This window comes from Mustela erminea, chromosome 8, assembly GCF_009829155.1.
Source record: "Mustela erminea isolate mMusErm1 chromosome 8, mMusErm1.Pri, whole genome shotgun sequence".
NCBI classification, from domain to species: Eukaryota; Metazoa; Chordata; class Mammalia; order Carnivora; family Mustelidae; genus Mustela; species Mustela erminea.
In genome coordinates this window covers 29231114-29250249 of record NC_045621.1, presented here as the reverse complement: position 1 = coordinate 29250249, position 19136 = coordinate 29231114, and the positions used below count along the sequence as shown (strand labels likewise).

General features: G+C 59.7%; 1 protein-coding gene across 6 annotated transcripts; it reads right to left on the bottom strand.

Annotated features, from left to right (window-relative positions):
* Positions 1-532: 532 nt before the first annotated feature.
* On the bottom strand, positions 533-14722 carry SLC4A3 (solute carrier family 4 member 3). Of its 6 annotated transcripts, none has more exons than XM_032354932.1 (23): positions 14398-14722; positions 13497-13640; positions 12988-13153; positions 12100-12380; positions 11818-11933; positions 11200-11426; positions 9490-9638; positions 9200-9380; positions 8650-8785; positions 8212-8395; positions 7663-7762; positions 7034-7218; positions 5916-6141; positions 5527-5745; positions 5069-5217; positions 4681-4875; positions 3986-4204; positions 3558-3647; positions 2897-3063; positions 2162-2415; positions 1679-1848; positions 1339-1512; positions 533-858 (listed from the first exon to the last, which is right to left on the bottom strand). In XM_032354932.1, exons 2-23 carry the CDS (start codon positions 13545-13547, stop codon positions 781-783), a joined length of 3717 nt encoding a protein of 1238 aa, XP_032210823.1. In that variant the 5' UTR covers positions 13548-13640; positions 14398-14722; the 3' UTR covers positions 533-780. The 6 variants fall into 6 exon arrangements, with proteins under 6 accessions (XP_032210823.1, XP_032210824.1, XP_032210826.1 ...); XM_032354933.1 differs by lacking the exon at positions 14398-14722 and adding an exon at positions 14275-14298; XM_032354935.1 differs by lacking the exon at positions 14398-14722 and adding an exon at positions 13792-14008 and having other exon boundaries at positions 4681-4743.
* Between the last annotated feature and the right edge of the window lie 4414 nt (positions 14723-19136).

The window sequence follows — 19136 nt, the reverse complement described above, 5'->3', positions numbered from 1 at the left end:
GTTGCACAAGGAGTGGCCTCAGGAATCCCCAAACTGCTACTCTTAAACCGTGAGAATCTAAAATGGTCCAGAGACCCCAAATCCAGCGCCACCCTGGCGTCTAGGGGATTGGGCTACTGTCCCTGCTTCTCGGAATGCCAGGGATCAAGGAAAGAAAACATTTTCCATTTCCTTCTATAGCCTCACAGCCACTGGGGACACTGATTTCTCTAATGGCTAAAGCAAAGTGACCTCCTCCCTCACACCTCCCCCACACTCTCCCTTCCAAGCAGGGGCTAGATTAACAGTATGTGACCTTGAGCCAGACCCTGAGCCTCCCGCTCCCCAGCTATACTTGCGACGACTCAAGGGGTCATGATAACATCCAGCTCTGACCTTCTGTGGTCTTGATTCTCTCCCTTTCCCCCAAGAATATTGTCCTTGCCTCAAACCTCTCCCTGGTTTTGATGACCCTGAAAACAGAATTCTTCCAATTCCAGTTGGATAAGCATGACCAGGCAGACCAAGGGTGGAACCAAGAAAGTGAGGCAGACACAAGACAAGGAGTGTGGTTATAATGAGCTCAAAGTCTGTGCCGGTCTGGTCTGTGAACGGGCCTGGGTGAGCCAAGGTCAGTGCTCGGGGCAGAGTCAGCGGGCCACCCTGGCCGTGGTGTGAGGGGCTCCAGGCACATCTCTGGGTTGGGAGGACCCCGCTGGCCCCGGGGCTGGGCTCTGCCTGGGGCCCGGGTGTGGATCACTAAGGTGTCATGGTCTCTTGAGGGGCCCGACTGGCGGAGGGTCACACAGGCATGTGCAGCTCGTTGTACTCATCCTGGCCGTCCTCGTCAAAGTTAGGCTCAGCATCTTCCGAGTCCAGCTGCGGAAAGGAGAAGGTCGGCAGGGGCAGGGAGGCGGCGCTCGCCCTCCCGTTCCCCCAGCCACACTTCCGGGGCGGGGGACAGTCTAGACCTTCTCGGGCCTCGCTGTCTGCAGGCTGTCTGCAGGGACCGTGAGGGACTGCCCCCCGAAACACTCCCCTCCGGCAAAAACCCTCAGGTCACTGCCCCAGGGACACTCCAGATGATAATAAGAACGACAACAAGTACCTCTTCCCAGCCATCGGGAGCAGTCCTACGCTATACTACACCCCAAGCCCTCCCGCTCTGTGCTTTACCCACACAGGTCTCAATCCTCACCACATGTCTCTAAGGTAGACCCGCCCATTTACACAGCTGGAATGGAGACTTCAGGAAGTCTGGGAACTTGCCTCCCGTCTCACAACCAGCAGGGGGTATGGGGGGGTGGGGATTGGAACCCAGGCCTCCCTGAGTCCAGGGCCCTGAGCAGCATCCCTTACCGCCTGAAGCTCCCTGTCCTGGAAGAGCCGGGGCAGAAGACAACGCCTCAGAGGCACCGTGAGCAGCAGCAGGAAGGGGAAGGCGAGGGAGGCGGCCGTGGACTTGACCACCCACAGCAGGGCGATGCAGCTCAGCTGGATGCAGGTGAACAGGTGCATTCGCCACGTCTTCACCTGGGGAGCAAGCCTCTGGTCTCACGGCACAGCGCCCAGCCGGCTCCCACCCACAGCTCCTGGGGTCCCCAAACCTCCATAGTCACGCTGTCCCTCTCCAGCCCCGGCATCCTTGCGACCCCTCCCCAACCCCCCAGCTCCCCACCTCCATGCTGCCCAGCCCTACCTTGGTCACATAGGGCTGCTCAGGATGGTGTTTCGCCGGCATGAGGATGAGCAAAAGACGCTGGGACAGCTGGATCCCCGACAGCGACGTGACCCCCATGTACAGGAAAATCCCAAAGAGCACAGCCAGCGGGATCCGGCGCAGCACAGCCCCCATGACGATGGACAGGCCTGGAGGAGGTGACACAGACTTCCTGACCCCTTGGACAGCCCCCATGAGGATGGACGGGCCTGGTGGAGGGGGACCGGCTGGGCCTCGTCGCTACGCCCGAGAGAAGACAGAGCCGGATGGAGAACCTGGAAAGTGCTCAGGGTAAAAAGGCTCAGAATGCTACAAGGCAGGTTGGGGTGAGAGCGGGTGCAACTGGAGACCCAGAAGGGACCTGAGGCCAGCCCAGGAGAGAGAGCCGACTGACGGGCACCGGGTCCAAGGAGGCAGGTCTGCGGAGCGGGGACTGGGGCCTTGCGAGGTGGGTGCTCTCACCCACGAGGCTGGCGATGAGCACTCCGGTGACCCGCTGCTCCCGCACCTCCTGGATCTGGGGCTTGTCCCCGGGCGCGATGGCAGTGCGCATCACCGTCAGGGCATTCACGTGAGTGACCGAGCGGACAGTGGCGGCCGTGAGCCAGGGCAGCCCGAACAGCCCGCAGAGCCCACCCAGGGAGCCGATCAGCAGCAAGTCTAGGTGGAAGCCGGAGCCCTTAAGCAGCCTCCGGGCCTTCTGGCTGACGATGAGCCTGCAGGACGGGAAGCGGGGCTGGGTGGTGGGGAGGGCAGGCCAGCCGCAGGGCCAGGCATGCGCAGCAGGTCCCGCGTTGTCGGGGGTAAGGACCAGCATGGCTGAAGGGCCCTCCCCGGGATCTGCCAGCTTCCTCTTCCAAGCTCCCAAAGTGGTGTTCTCACATCGAAGCAAATTGGAGCTAAAACCTCATACTGTGGATATTTAAAATGCCACAAAAGCCAGACGCCAGATCTCACCACACTGTGGTTTAACCCAAATGAGACGCATGGGAGCATCGCTGGGTGAGAGAGAACAGTGCCAGACTGTGGTGAGGACTGCCAGCGGCCACCCTGCACATGGCAGTGGGGACAGATGGCTCTCCTGTCACAACCCCGGAGGGAAACTGTGCCCCGGGCCATGTGCCCCACCCCTGCCACCAATCCTATTGCCTTCCACTCCTCCCCGGCCTCCCCCACCGGGTCCCCCAGCCCTCTCACGCAGTGATCTGGGTCTCCATGAAGATCAGGATGAGGACCAGCAGGGCAGGGACAGCAGCTGCCACCATCATCCACGGTGGGAAAGGACGGGCACTGCCCAGGGGTGGGATGAACCACGTGCGCTTATGGGGGGACGTCACTGAAAGCCCAGTGGGCACCGTCAGCTTCTGCATGGTGGGAAGGAAGACGGGGTTCAGGGACACAGCCTCCCCATGTTAAGAACCCCATGTTGCAGCTGCTCCCACCAAGCTCTGTGTTCCCAGTACCAAGCCTCCAGGAAACCTGGATGTGAACAGGTTTGGGGGAAATTAGTTTTCCATCTCCCAGAGTCTCTCCAAGGATTTGGTAGCGGACAGAGAATGACATCCTTTCTCCCTGAGCCCCAGGTCCAACTGTCCTTTGGCCCCCAGCCCCACACCCGTGCCAGGAGTCTAGGCTAAGGCTCACATATAGCCTCAGACCCCCTGACTGACCTCATCCGCTGAACCGCTCAGCTGTCCCCAGCCCGCCACCCCAGCATGGCCCCAGCAGGTCAGCCCTCCACTAAAAAGGCTGAATTCTGCCTGTGATCATGACCACTATGGCAATGGGGACGTGTCGTGGCCTCCCTCCCAAGACTCGGGTGAGAAGCCCCCGCTGGAGGGAGGCGGGCCCTGCTCACCTGTGTGTAGGTGTCTGTAATCGAGTAATCCACGAGGACCATCACCAGAATGGAAATGGGGATGCCAAAATCCCCAATGATTCGGCGAGCCTTGGGAGTGGCCAGTGGGGGGAAAGGAGCAAAAGGCAGAAGTGAGGGTCAGGAGACAAACATGGAGACTTATTACTCCCCACTCTCTCAGGTCTGGAGCCAGAAATCCCCTGACCTGTCCTTCTAAATCCCACAGGTGCCACCCAGCTCAAGACAGCATTCCTGGCCTGGTTAAACTTCGCTGAAGCTTCTGACCGGGAAGGGACGGCACAGATGTGGTTTAGGTTCATGGGTTGACCGGGAGAAGGCGAAAGCGCCCCTCTGGAGCGAAGACTGGCTGTGATGACGAACTCCCAGGGGAACCCATGGAGAACCCCCACCCCTTCTCAGCCACGCACCTTGCCTCCCAGGAAGCGGCTGTTCCTGAACTTTCGCAGGAAGAAGGCAATGAGAAAGGTTCCAAGCATGAGGATGAGGGACAGCAGAGCCGTGTTGGGCTGGTTCCTAGGGCCAGGCAGCCCCTCGGTGGGGGGCACAGCACTCCCATTCAGCTCTAGCCCAGCTTCCAAAGCCCCCTCAGGGGGGTAGAATGGCAGCAGTGGGTGCTCCGTGAACACCTGTGTGGGTTACAAGGTTGCCCTAGCACTCCCCTGAGCAGGTGACCACAATTTTATCAACTTACTTTCATACCACTGTGAGGGGGAGCGCTGACCCCTCCCACACCTGACCAGGCAACAGGGTCACAGGACATCAAGTTGCATCACACACACACACACACACATACACACACACACATGTACACATACTCCTCTACAAAAGGAGCCCCACAGCACTGAGAGTGCCCCCCAACAAGCACATACTGGCTGAATCCTGCTGGGGTTCTAATCTGTACCTCTGGCTCCGACTCCTTGTCTGGCAGCTCTGACCTTACTCAGGGTGTCCCGCGCCCCCCCCACACCCACACCCAGAGGAGCCCTCCTCCCTGTCCCCTCTGCTCCCAGTGCTCCACGCCGCCCCACTGCCGTGCACCCCTCCCCAGGGTGCTACCCAGCCCCCACCCATGTCCACCCCGAAGACCTCTCTGGATCTCCACCTTGTAGAGCTTGTGGAAGGTCTCGTAGATGAAAATAAGTGAGATGAGGAAGGCGAAGATCTCCTGGGTGAAAGGTGAGATATAGCGGACCAGGAAGCTGCCTTCAGCGGCCACCAGGGCAAGGACAAAGACCACCAGCCAGAGGCCAACCCACACCCGGCCGGTGAGGTACTCCAGGTCCTGGGCTCGGCAGAACTGGAGGCCAGGAGGGAGGTGCGGTTAACCACAGTGGTCTGCCCTAGACATCGGGCCCCATGGGATGGGCTGGAGTGGGGGCGGGCGGGGTGAACTCTAAAGGAGGAGGAGGAGAGAGACTGCAGGGACCCCATTATCTGGGCCGAGAGATGGGACATGAGATCCCTGGGGAGGGGCAGGGGAGGGCTGTCACCTTGAAGAAAGCTTCTTCGAAGACCAGCAATGGCCCTGAGAAGCCAACTACAAGCAGCGGCTGGGCCCCCAGCAGAGAGAAGAGGACGCCAAGCACCGCGGTGGACACAATCAGCTCCGACACACCCATCAGCCCCTCAGTCTTCTCCCCTGGTGCAGGCAAGGGTCAGTGGGAGGGTCCTGGCCTGGCTCCTTCTACCCAGCCCCTCCTCTTCATCTAGCCTACCCTGACCTGGGGACCCAACTACGACAGAGTAGCCCCGTAAGGCAATAGACAGGTCCCACTCCCCAGCCGCACCCTCCCACCTTCCCCCCGTCCACCCCCACCTCCAGTCACAGGCTCCCCGACCCCTTGCACCCTTCCTGCCCCCTCTCACTGTATAGCCCCCCTGCAAAAGTGATGCCTGAGACCCCCTGACCACAGACCTTGCAGGTGACACTGGGTCCCCTGCCCCTCACCTAGCAGCCCCCCGAAGGTGATGGCAGGGCTAAGGGCGGCGAAGTAGATGAAGAGCACAGCTGCCACGCACTGGGAGTGCAGGGCGTCTCGCAGGTCACTGGGGTAGTGTGGGTACCGACGTTTCACATCTCGCACAAGCCCCCCAAACACCGAGCCAGTCCGCAGCAGGGGGTCATCTTCAGGGGTTGCCTCGGAGCCCCCCAGCTCCACTGACAGCTCTGGGGGGGTGCAAGGAGCTGCTGGAGCCCAGACCACCCCCTCCTACTGGGGGGCTCTGGGCTCAATCCTCCCCATCAGGGACTGGAAGCTGGCATACAGGAGTTAGGGCTCATGACCTTAGGAGCTGCAGTGGGCGGGAGGGCGGGGTACGGGCCCCAAAGGGTCTGACCTTTCCCGGGGGCCACATAGCTTCCCTGGGTGGTCATCTCCACTTTGGTCTGTTCACGCTCCCGCCGCTTCCTCAGCAGCTCCCGCTGGAAGGCAGCCACGGAGCGCAGCAGGTCACGGCCCTCCACCTCGGATGGAGGGATCACGATGCTGCCATCCAGGAACTCACTGATGGCGCTCAGGAGGTCCTGCCGGTCGTCTGCCTGGTAGGCAGCCTCGTGAAACAGCTGGAGGCAGGAGAGGCAAGGACTAAGCATCCAGAGAGCCCCTGGGAGGGCTTCAAGGAGGAGGTGTTAGGCCGTCACCGACCCAGAGGCAAGGTGGGTGTCTGGCCACATATACAGGCCTAGTCCAACTGTCAGAATATTGACTCATGTGGTGCCTGGGTGGCTCAGTGGGTTAAAGCCTCTGCCTTTGGCTCAGGTCATGATCTCAGGGTCCTGGGATCGAGCCCTACATCGGGCTCTCTGCTCAATGCGGAGCCTGCTTCCCCCTCTCTCTCTGCCTGTCTCTCTGCCTACTTGTGATCTCTCTCTGTGTCAAATAAATAAATCTTTTAAAAAAAATAAAAAATAAAATAAAATAAAATATTGACTCACGTCCTCGCTTGCCCACAATTGGCCACAGCCCTGAAACTCTGAGTGCCTTCTATTCCCCTAGGAGCTTGCAGACTTTTCCACAATGCAACAACTAAATGGGCAACACCAGGCATAGCAGGGGCCCCCAGAATCATTTTGTCCAGAGAGCTCCCACCCGCCCCGGGTTGGTCAGTTAGCGTTTCCAACATCGCCCCTGGCTAAAGGACCTTCCTGTCCCAGCTGAGAGAAGCCACAGCAAAAACCAACATATCCAGCCCTCCCTTTCCAGTCTTAGGTCACATCCAAGATTTGGGGATCTGGGCTTTTTTTCTCCCCCTTCAACCACCTCCCCTTCTCACAGTCCCAACCCAGGCTCCCTTTTCTGCCCTTGGCCAACAGCTCCCTCCCTCACCACTCCAGAGTGCTGCCTCTACCCAGAAAGGCCTCCAGGGCCAGGAATGTAGGCAGTGAGTGACAGGGGAAAAGGAGGACCCCGGGGGAACGGGCCTAGAGCACCCAGCCCAGAGTTTGCAGGACCCACCTTGTCAGACATGAGGGTGGCAATGGAGCGCCCAAGCTCGTGATAGTCAGTGCTGGTGTGGCTGGGACCCAGCATCACAAAGAGGAAGCGCACAGGCACAGGGACCTCAAGCACAGACTCCAAGAGCACGGCCTCATTCAGGCGCACAAAAGCTGCTGCCGGCTGCTCCAGGAAAGGCACACACCCTGGGCGGAGAGTAAGGCACCGGGCACTGAGCAAAGAGGAGCCCTCCAGGCTGGACCCAGAGAAAAACATCTGGGGCCACCCTGTACAGTTGAGCAGGTGGTGTGCTGCACAAATAAAGCCCAATCTAAAGAAACCCTATTCGTGTATACGTTTGTAAATTTATTATTATTTACGAGTAGAGAAAAGTTAACAGTCTCCGAGAAGGAGTCCTTCTCTTTAATTCTCACAAAAGTGCTCTGTGGACTAGCGGCAGTCTAAGACAGTGGAAAACCGAACAGGAAGCAGAGAACTGAGAAAGAGCGAGCTGGGGACGAGACAGGCAATGAGGAAAGGCAGGGATGCACTGGGGGCCTGAACAGGGTTGGAAGGAGCCTGCAGGCCGGAGCTGAGGACAAGCAGAGCGCAGGGGAAGCCCACACGCCCAGGACCCCCTTCCTCCTCACCCACAAGCACAACAGTAGCCTCAGCATCTTCGGGGATCTTCTCCAGCAGCTTCAGGCTTTTTCCCCGGTGACCTTCTCCCCCAGGCATGTGGAGAGGCTTCTGAGGACGCAGAACTGGAATAGGGCTGGGACCCTGACCGGAGGCCGTGGCAGGCCTTCCCATCCCTTGCTCCAGCCCTGGACTCTGCCCTCTGACCCCCAGAGGGGGGCCTCTTTTCTCCCTCCCCAGCCAGGAAAGGGATTGTCTGTGATGCACCCCATACCGAGAGGAGACTGTTCAGGCTGTCGACCCCCACCCCAAGCTGCCCGCCACCACCTCTACCTTGTCTTGTTGAAATGGGTCCCCTGGGTCTGCCATATCACCCCATTTAACCTCCTGGTTCTTTAGGGCAGGGGCCCTCATGCGTGTCTCCTACAGGTCCCCCCACATCCCCCACAGGGTACCAGCCATCCAACCTCCCTAACCCACTCCCGGAAGCCAGTGGCGGCCTCCAGAGAAACCAGAAGCCCCCACAGTCCCCCAGCCCAGGTCCGAGCAAGGCGACTGACCTCCTTGGCATCAGGGTCATGAGGCCAGAGTGGGGCTGGCTCCCCCACATCATCAGCCATGGTGGGCACTGCACCATCAGGGCCGTGGCTGGGGGGCGGGTGATGATTCCCTAGGACGGAGTTCACGCTGGAGCTGGATGGGTTTCGGGGAAAGAAGCCAGTGTCCTTGTCATCGTTAGGATGGCTGTGAAGAGGGCAGAGGAGCAAGGCCGGTTAGGGAGAGAGGCAGAGAAACGGGAGGGTCAAGGCCTCCGTCCCTCCTCCCTCCGTGGAAGGAAGAACTTTCTAATGGCTGGTCCTGTCCGAGAGTGAAAGAGTAATAAGCTCCCCATCACTGGGGTTATTCAAGCAGAGGCTAGAAAACCGCACAGGAGAGTCCATGATCCTGGAAGAGCACAGGCACAAGAATGCCCCGACCGAGGCCCCCCACACTGGCACCTGTGTTTCAGTAGGAGGGTACGCAGGACGCTGGCCCTGTCCTCCGGACGGATCTGGTCAGACACGATCATGGTCTCCACCACGAGATGGGCGATCCCCGGCAGAGTGGTCTGTTCCAGGTCCAGGAGGGCAGCTCCTGGGGGCACAGGTTGGGGAGGGTCCCATCAGAGAGAAAAAGCCACCCCTGTCGCCTTGCTCCCCAAGGGCAGGCAGACATGCCGGGTGACCCAGCCCTCAGTGCACACAGCAGGTACTCAGTGACATCTGGCACCAACGAGCCAGACACAGGGATGTGCAGAGGGAACCTGGAGCGAACCAGGGAGGGGAGTCGCTGGTTAGTGTTGGGTGTGGGGACGGGAGCCTACAGCAGCACAGCCTGGCCCCTCCAGCAGGGGCTCGGACTCCCCATCTCCAAGGTGGCAGCCAGACCTTGCCTGGACACCGGCCCCCGGGGAGCAGCATCCCCCAAGCTGGACAGCCTGCTGCTAGCCGAACTCCACGGCCGGCGAAGAGGGCACACAGCCCAGGGCCAGGCCTGCAGGGTCCCTACCGTGGGCGATGGTCCTCCGGAGTTCCAGAAGGCTGCGGAAGGAGAGCGAGGCCACGTGGGGCTTCCCCCAGCGCTCTGTCTCTTCTTCCACATCCTCCTCAAACTTGATCCAGCGCGCCGTCTCCCGCCAGTGGGGCTCCTGGCTGCGGTCCAGCGTCAGCTCGTTCAGCTCCACGAACACCTGAGTGAGGCAGGAGCCCAGGGTGAGGGTCTGCGGCCCACGGGGGTGGGGGGGTAGGGGGAAGGAGGGGAAGGCGGGAAACGGAGGCCCAGCCCTCAGGTCCCTGTACCTCATGAGGCCTCCGATCCAGCTTCTTCTTCTTCTTCTTCCTGCGCAGGATTGGGGCCAAGCCCCCCGGGCTGCCCCTCCCGGCCTGCGTCCGAGAGGGCTTCTTCACCAGGTGCCGCCGCACACCAGGGTTGTCCTCCAGCCGGTGACCTACAGGCCAGGCAGGCTTGGTGGTCCTGGGGGTCCAGCTCAGGACCTCATGGTCGAGCCAGCCCTCCAGCCCCCTGCCCTGGCCAGCCAGGGGCCATGTCCACACAACCACATAAGCCGGCACAGGCATGTCACAGACAAAGAGACACAGGCCCAGAGAAGGGGAATGACAATTCCATAGGAACACAGGGGACCACTGGCTAAGCCACTGTAAGAAGGCAAATCCCAACTCGGTCCAAGCCCCGGTTGCCCAACCTCCACCATGGCCACTGCCTCTCATTCCAGAGCACCAGGACCTACATGAAGTCACCAGGCCCCCAGTCCTTTCCCTATGCCCTCTCTTGGCACCCAGGTCTCCCCCAGAGGTACACATCTGGCTGACTCAAGCTGAGGTCTTGCCCTTCCTCCCTGCTTGCCCCTTCCAGGCCAGCAGCCACAGAGAGGCCGGTGGCCCGCTTACTCACAGGCTGGTTCCCCGGCCATGGGGCTCAGCTGGCCCTGGAGGGATTCACACAGATCACCGTCCTCAAGGTCCAGCACCAACATTTCTAAGTCCTCTGAGGCCAGCGAGTCTCGAGGGCTGGGGGCCGGGGCCATCCAAGGGCCCTGGCCCTCCGTGTCCCCGGGCCCAGGGCTCAGTGCCCTGTTGGGCTCTGTGACCTCCTCCAGCAGGCTCATCGTTCTCCCGGTGGCTGAGCCCTTGGCCACTGCTCCACCCCCTAAGCCCTGGCTCTCCTAAAAGGTGGGAGCCTGGATCAGTGGTCTCTGTTCAACCCAAGCCTCCAGACTCCCCACGGCCCTGGGCTGGCTCCCTGCTGCTTCCAACCCCCACCCTGAGTCTGTAAACACGCCCTCCCCTGACCCCCCCACCCCACCCCACTGCTGCCATCGGATTGTTCCTGTCCCTGTCCTCAGGCCCTGGCAACTTTCCATGACGTACTGAGCTCAGAGCCCTCCCCACCAACCCCCGCCCACACACTGTGCTTCCCAGGGGGAGGGAGGTGGGGTCAGTGATGCCCCCAGCCTGGGCACAGAGCCCCGTGAGTGATGACAGGTGGCACAGAAACCAGGGCACTGATAAGATGGAAGGAATGTGCCACAATCACAGCCAGGCCCCGCCGAGGGTGGTGCGACAAGTCAGGGGACCCCGATGTAGGGAGAAGCGGGACCCAGAAGAGTGGCTCACCCTCAAGGGGCCTGGCGTGAAGACGACAAAAAGAGTTTGCCCTGAGAAGAGGAGCCCTGGGGGGAGGGGGACATAATGTCTGCAAAGGTCACGTGGAAGGAGGGGTTGCCTTATTCGGGGGGTGACTCAGAGGACAAAATCAGGACAGAAGGGCAGAGGTGTCACGAAGGGAAATCTCAGCTCTGGCAACCAGAGAGGTGGCTTGGTGAGGTAGTGAGCTCCCTGTCCCTAGCCACATTCCAGCAGACAGGGATACTGCAGAGGGGACTCAGCACCGGGTTGGGGAGAACACAGAGCTTCTCCTAGGTTCCCCACCTGTGGAGCGCCCATGGGGGTGGGCCAGGGGGGCTGCCACTGCCACAGTATGTCACTCACTCTTCATGTCATCCAGGTCCGCGGAGCCCAGCATCTGGGCCTCGGCCTCGTCAGTGGGCACCTGCTGCTCCGGGCCACCTGGGGTGCCCAGGGCACTGCCTGGGCACAGCCGCTCCCGCAGGTCATAGCTGGCCGACGGGCTCCACGGCCGGCTCTTCTCCCCAGCGACTCGGGAGACCCGGGCCCGGGGGCTTGAGGAGCTGAGGAGGCACCATGGCAGCCTTGGACTTGACAGGGAACCACGGTGGAGATGGGCCAGGTTAGGGGGTTCCTTTGTCCTCCCCCAGCTTGGGGTGGGGCCTGGAATAGCCCCCTGGGTGCTAGACACAGACTCCTTCTGGACAGAGAAGGAAGCTGACCTCTACCTCCCTGTCCCCATCTCACCGCCCCACCCCCACTTCCTGTCTGTCTTCCACTTTTATCCCTGTCCTCCTCTCTAATGACACCTTGTCTCTTCTCCTTGTCAACCCTATGGACAGAGACAGGACGAACCCCTCCCCCCTTCCTCTGTTCCCTCTCCTCAACTCCCCTCTTCTTCTCCAGGGTCAGAGCTGGGGACAGTAGCCAGGGTCAGAAGGGAGCCTGGGACCTGCTCTGGGCTGGGCTGGAGGCCAGTACCTGACTGACTGCTGGGGGCTCTTGTCAGAGCAAGGGCCCACCGAGGGCAGGGGCTTGGTGACGGCAGCCCTCCCAGAGAGCCCAGGACTGTCATCCTCATCACTTCCAATGGAGAACTGTGGACAAAGCAGCGTGCCCTGGGTTCCTGCACCGGGGCTCAGCCCCCGACCGCCCCCCACCCCTCTGCCTCCCCAGGCAGCCCCGGCCCCCTCTGCAGCATCCTCTTCTCCCCGCTGCACCCCTCCCTGAGGACTCAGCCGTCCTTCAGGAACAGACCCCTACCTTCGCTTTCTGTGGGGACCCTGAGGGCGGGGGTTCCACAGGTTCTGCCTCAGATTCCCCTTCCTCTTCCTCCTCCTCTTCCTCGTCCTCCTCCTCCGCTCCAGCTCCCCCCTCCTCCTGGATGGGAGGGGTCCCCTCCGAGGGGGGAGCCGAGGTTTTCTCCTTCTTCCTCTTCCTCCTGCTCTGCCGGGCAGAGGTGGGGGGCAGTCGCCGCAGCTTGTGGGGTGGAGGCAGGCGCGCCGAGAGCGGGTGGTGGGTGTGGTGGGATGTGTGCCGGTGAACTGGGGGTGCAGGAGAGCCGGTTGGGGGCCCCCATGGCAGAAGCGGGCCCCCTCACCGCCCTAGGGGCACACACCTTATTCTAGCTCAGGGCCTCAAACAAGGGCACCCTAGAACTTCCTCGAGAGCCAGCTCCCCCCAACACCTGTGTCCGTGTCCTGCCATTGGTAAGGCCTGGTAGAGCGGGGGAACGGGAGTCAAGGAGAGGGCGGGCTGTGAAATGGGGCTGGGGGACATGGGAAGACACGATACAGCAAGGAGGGGGAGGCAGAGTCAGAAGAGCTGAGGGAGGTGAGGAGGCAGAGAGAAGAGGGCAGGGCCGGAGGGACAGCAGAGCCTTGGTGAAGATGAAGGTCACCGAGGGAGGCCTCGGGCCCATCTCCCTATGTCTCCCTCTGCGTCTGGGGCCCGGCTCCCCCGGAGGGTGGACAGGCGATGGGTGAGTGAGGCAGGATGACTTAACATGGCATGGTGGCCCAGCACAGCGTCCCGCACAGCGTCCAGCACAAGATGGCACTGGGTGACCAAGCCAGTGGTGAACACGGTGATGGTGGCAATGAAGGTGATGGTGGTGAGGGCGGCCACACTAGGGGGCCCCGGGCTACCCACACTCAAAGTCCCGCTCGCTGTAGCTGCGGCTGGGCTTCTCAGGGTCCCAGGCCGGGGGCTTGCTGATGAGGTCCCCAAACCTGCTCACAGCCAAGGTCTTGCCCAAGTCATCGTCCTCCTCCTCCAGGTCTGGACTCAGAGGGGGCTCCTCCAAGGGCACTCGGACCTGCAGGCTCAGACAGCCTCTTCTAAGAAGGACCCTTGACCCAAGAACGCCCCACATCCACCCCAACTCCAAACCCTGGCTGAGGGTGGAGAAGACCAGCGGCCTCCATCTTCAACAATCCCCTCTCCCTGCGCCCCAGCCTTGGGTCAGCCTCCCAGGACCCTAGAGCTTGGGGGGAAAGGAGGCAAGAGAACTGAAAAAATACCAAAAGGCCCTCCCTTTCCCCATCCCCTTAGCCCAGCTCCATCCCCGGATGTGGGGGTCCCAAGGTCGGCCAGAGGACTCCCCTCTCCTCCTTGGGGTCCCTCCTTCCTCTTCTCCCACCTCCGCGCGCGGCAGTCACCTGGGGTAGGGGGGAGGCGCCCCCGGGCGGCGGGATCACTCCGTTGGCCATGGCCGGGGAGGCAGCTCGGGAGCCTCTCGCTCACTGAGGGACCCGTGACCGGGTTGAGAAGAAGGGGGCGCTGCGGGGGCCTAGTGGGGAGCCCTGGGGGAGGAGGCGGGGTCAGGAGCCTCGCGCCGCCGCCCTCTCCCCCTCGAGCCCGATGATCCGCCTGCCCAGGCGAGGCCCCGCCACGCCCGCGACACCCCGGGGCCCCGGCCCTGGCCCGCCGCGCCCCAGCCCCGCCCTGCGGTACCTCGGGGCTCCGGAGCGTGCGGGGCCTGCGCCGGCCGCCGCGCCCCATCTCCCTCCCGCGCGTGCTCGGGGGCCTGGCGCCGCGCAGGGCCGCACGGCCGGGGGGTCGCCCACGGCGGCGGCAAGCCGGGCCAGCCGGGCGGACGCAGGCGCCGGAGCCCGCAGCCCGGGGCTCCACCTCCTCGCGCTCGGCTCCGCAGCTCTGTCGCCGCCGCCGCCGCCAGGCCGCACAATGGGAGCGGGCGGGCCGTGACTCACTCCGCCCCGGCCGGCCCGGCCCCCGCGCGCGGGACCCCGCAGGACCCCCCACCCCTCACCCCTGCCCAGAGCCCCTTCCCCAGGGCGCCCCACGCAGGGCTGGGGGCGGGTGCACGGCCCCACATTCCCACAATCCCCAGGTCGCTCTCCCGCTTTGCTTTTAGTCTCCCCTCCCTCCCCTCGGGAGTCCTGGAGGCGACCCCCAGCCCACACAAGCCCCTCCAACCTTGGGAACGGAGCTCACAGACACCGGAAAGCACCCACCACCTGCCCCTTTCGTCCCAATATGGGCTCAGATGCCTGGTTTCTGCCACCAGCCACCACCCAACATTTGACCTTGGCACATTACCTCCCCTCCGGGTTTCCCCCTCCGTGGCCCAAGGAACCTGGAGTAGGAGTGTTCCAGGGTTCCATCCGGCTCTAAGATTCTGTAGCTCAGTTTCCACGTCTCCTCTCCCCTCCTCCACTCCCTGGGATCACATCTCCTTTTCCAAGGGCAAAGGTCTCTGGAAGGACTTGCTGGATCCCAATTTGATCTTCTGGTGTCTGGCTGAAAACTGGGCACCTAGCACAAGGCTACATCCATTACAGCCCCCAATCTGTGTGCTGAAGCCAGGTCCCTGAATCCTTGGGAAGACAGAGAGGATGTGGGGGCAGAACTGCGGAGGGAGCTAATGGGCAGAAGAAGGTGAGCCAGCCAGCTCCAGAGATGGAAACCCACGCCTGCAGAGAGGGGTGTGGGGGACAGACAGGGTGCTGGACATGATGGACCCCTCTGCGTGGGAAGGAGGTTTAGCCCTGTGACCTTTGACGTGTAATAGACCCTCTCCCACCCCCACCCTCATCTGGATCTCAGCTCAGCCCAAAAGATTTCTACATTCAAAGCCACATACGAGGAGAGGGGAGAGCAGGTGGCAGGTCTGTGAACACTCACCGCCTTGGCTGGACCCTCCCCACACTCATCTCAGCCTTCCCCCAACAGACACGCGGAGAGACTTACCACCCCACCACAGTCACAGCTGGGAAGCAGGCTGTGTGTGTGTGTACAGGTGACTGTCGGAGCCACAGCCATCTAACTGCCCCCCAGACTCTTCCATCAGAAGAAATGTGCTTGGCCTCCTCCCCACCAGGCGTTGAGAGCACGAGATGAGAGAAGATGCTGGTGAGAGTCAGCTGTGTAAGTGGAGGTGTGAACTGTGCTCCAGAACTCAGGGGGCAAGACCCACCTGGGATGGCTGGAATTGGGTCCCCACCAAATGTATATGCTGAAGTTCTGATCCCATGACCTTATATGGAAATAGCACCATTCCGGGGGGCCGTTCAGGGGAGGTCGTCCTGGGGTAGGATGGGCTCCTTTTCCAATATGGCTGGTGCAGTCATAAAAAGGGGAAACGTGGACACAGACGCCTACTCAGGGAGGACTCCGTGGGAAGATGGAGTCAGCACGCCACAAACCAAGGAACTATCAGAAGCTGGGAGAGAGGCCTGGAAGAGATCCTCCTCTGGCATTTTCAGAGGGAACACAGCCCCGCTGACACCTTGATCTCCGCCTTCCGGCCTCCAGAGCCCTGAGATAATGAATCTCTGTTGTTTAAGCCCCTTAGTTTGTGGTATTTTGACAGCAGCCCTAACGTGCCCATACACAAGCCCAAACCCTTACACTACGAGTCAGGCGGCTGGGTGCCGAGTCTCTAGAGGATTGTTTACAGAGGGCCCCCACCTCCCAACAAAAACCCAAGAGCCTTGGAGCCTTCCCCAGTCCGGAACATTGTAGAGGACTCTCCCCCGTCTACCTCCGACACCTCGGTCCTCCTCATGGCCCCTCAAGCCAGTCCCTGGCTTCTAGGCGAGGAACTTGGATAGCAGCTACTTGAATACCAATACAGCCTGAGGAAGGTCCTGCCAACCTGGGACCCCCAGTGTACTGGGCCCTGGACACCGTTGCCTTAAAGAGACTCATGCCTCTGAGGCCCCTGCCCTTCCCAGGGAACCCGCTGAGCACAGTCTTCCTGGACCATCTCAGGCTCCCACCCTCTTCCCGGTTGGGGACTTCTGACCCCGCCTGGGAGTCGGCAGCTTTGGTCTCTAGCCTTGGAAATCTCTCCCCTTCTTCCCGAGTTGCTGGGATGATGGGGTGACAGCCCCCTCAAAGAACCCTCAGGATGCTCATGTTCATCTCTCCCTCCAGGGTTGGACCGGAGGAGAAGCTGACCGCCACCCCCGACTCGCGCCAGCTCATGAGGTTGGTCATCCTCGAATGTTTGAGTTATTCCCACTCAGGTGTCCCGCCCTCCTGCTTTTCCAGTTGTCTTCTCCGGCACCTGTCATGTCAGTCCCCAGGACAGCGTTCCCAGACAGAGTCTTTATTCCTGTGACAAGAGTGTTCCCTGCATACACAAAGAATGGTCACTGTGTGTGAGAGACAAAGGGACGGCAAAGGGGACCACAAAGGTAGAAGCTCCGACTGCAAAGGCAGAAGCCTCCTCCTCCGCCCAGGCTGACCTGAACGTCCCCACCCTGCATGCTGAGGCCCGGAACGCTCATGCGACACAGGCAGCACCACTGAGGTCTGTCCCGGGTGTCCGAGAGCCCAGGAGCCATCCCACCACACCACCCAGATACCAATACCAGGGAGCTGGGAGCAAGCACATGAGAGAATGGCCATCTTTTTTTTTTTTGAGATTTTTTTTTATTTGAGGGGCACCTGGGTGGCTCAGTGGGTTAAGCCTCTGCCTTCAGCTCAGGTCATGGTCTCAGGGTCCTGGGATTGAGCCCTGTGTCGGGCTTACTGCTCAGCAGGGAGCTTGCTTCCCCCTCTCTGCCTGCCTCTCTGCCTACTTGTGATCTCTCTCTCTCTCTCTGTCAAATAAATAAAATATTTTTTAAGAAGATTTTATTTATTTGAGAGAGAGAGCAAGCAAGAGAAGACAAGCAGGGAGAGGGGCAGAGGGTGAGTGAGAAGCAGACTCCCCACTGAGCAGGGAACCAGCCATGGGCTCAATCCCAGAACCCTGGCATCATGACCTGAGCCGAAGGCAGACACTTAACCCACTGAGTCACCCAGGCACCGGGAGAATGGCCATCTTATTAGCAGGCCTGGGTACTCCTTGAACCTCTTGTTACTGTGGCACTCCTTACCAACTCCATCCCTTAATCTTTTCAAGTTTATTTATTTGGGGTACTTGGCTAGTTCCGTCAGAAGAGCACATGACTGGGGGTCCTGAGTTCGAGCCCCGCCCGTGCTGAGTGCAGAGATCACTCGAATAAACTTAAAAAAAAAAAAAAAAAGTCCCTCGGGGCACCTGGGTGGCTCGGTGGGTTGAAGCCTCTGCCTTCGGCTCTGGTCATGATCCCAGGGTCCTGGCATCGAGTCCCGCATTGTGCTCTCTACTCAGCGGGGAGCCTGCTTCTCCATCTCTCTCTGCCTGCCTCTCTGCCTACTTGTGATCTCTGTCAAATAAATAAATAGGGTGCCTGGGTGGCTTAGTGGGTTAAGACACTGCCTTCGGCTCAGGTCATGATCTCGGGGTCCTGGGATCGAGTCCCGCGTCGGGCTCTCTGCTCAGCGGGGAGCCTGCTTCCCTCTCTCTCTCTCTCTCTGCCTGCCTCTCCATCTACTTGTGATTTCTCTCTGTCAATAAATAAAATAAATAAATAAATAAATAAATAAATAAATAAATATCTTTAAAAAGAAAAAAAAAAAGTCCCTCTATTCCTGAATCTTAATGCTAACACAATGATAACCTCATTACCTTAAATGTAGGTAGTGCTGTCCGGGTATAAACCACATTGATATCCATAATCTCATTAGTTCACAACAACCCTCTGAGGGTTGTCTCTTAATCCCATTTGACATGCTAAAGAGAAATAAAGGCTCAGAAAGTTGAAGTGATTTGCCCATGGTCCAAGGCTCTGTAGGTAGCCTGGCCAAGAACTGAACCCAGGGACACCTGGCTGGCTCAGTTAGTGGAGCATATGTCTCTTGATCTTGGGTTTGTAAGTTTGAGCCCCATACTGGGTATAGAAATTACTTAAAAATTTTTTTAATTGTTTTTAAATTAAACCCAGCAGCTTCTGGTTTTATGTGCAATATGTACCCCCATACGTTACAGGGCCCCTAGCCCTCACCACCCTGTCCTGACGCTTTTTCCTGCAACTGTTCAACCTCCCAGACCATCAGCACAAACTAAAATATACTAACTTTCCAGATGAATTTTTTAAGGAGATTGCATCTTTGCTGCTAGAAGCTGTACAAGGGAGTGGTTAGGCATGAGATGTCAGAGCTAAGGGTTCTGAGTTCCTAGCCCAGCCCCCGCTGCCGCACAGTCACATGACCTTGAGCAAATTATTTACCTTCTCTGGGCTTCAGATTCCCCATCTGTAAAATGGTAATAATAAAGGGGTTGTTGAGACAATGAAATGAGTTCGTCCATGTGAAGTGCTTAAAACAGTGCCTGGTACAAGGTAAGGGCTTGATAAATGTTCGCTAGCTTCACTACTGTTACAAATCTGAGAGACACAAGCGTGCTTGGGTGGCTCAGTCGGTTAAGCATCTGCCTTCAGCTCAGGTCATGATCCCAGGGTTTGGGATCCAGCCCCTCATCGGGCTCTCTGCTCAGCGGGGAGCCTGCTTCTCCCTCTCCCTCTGCCTGCTGCTCCCCCTGCTTGTGCTCTCTCTGTGTCAAATAAATAATAAAACCTTAAAAAAAATCTAAGAGACACAGCACTGAAAAGACCTCGGGTAACTTAAAATATGAAAAATGATAAAATGTACGCACATGAAATAAGTGGAAATTGCCTTACACTTACAAGGACAGCTTAGTCTTTCTGTCAAACTGAAGATGCTAGTCATGCAAATTTCAAGAAGACAGAGAGATCCAGAGCAGCCTTTACCTCCACTAGGGTAGATCCTGACCCTCCTTGGCCATTGGACCCGTCTTTGCATTTGTAATCCTCACTCAGAAGACTAAGGAGTTTCTGGAAGGTGGGAGGGCGTGGGCTTAGCCCCCAGCTGCCATTCCGACCGGCTGGGGACCCCCTCTGGCCAAGAGTATCCCCTCACTGCTCCTCATTGCTCAGCACCCAGTG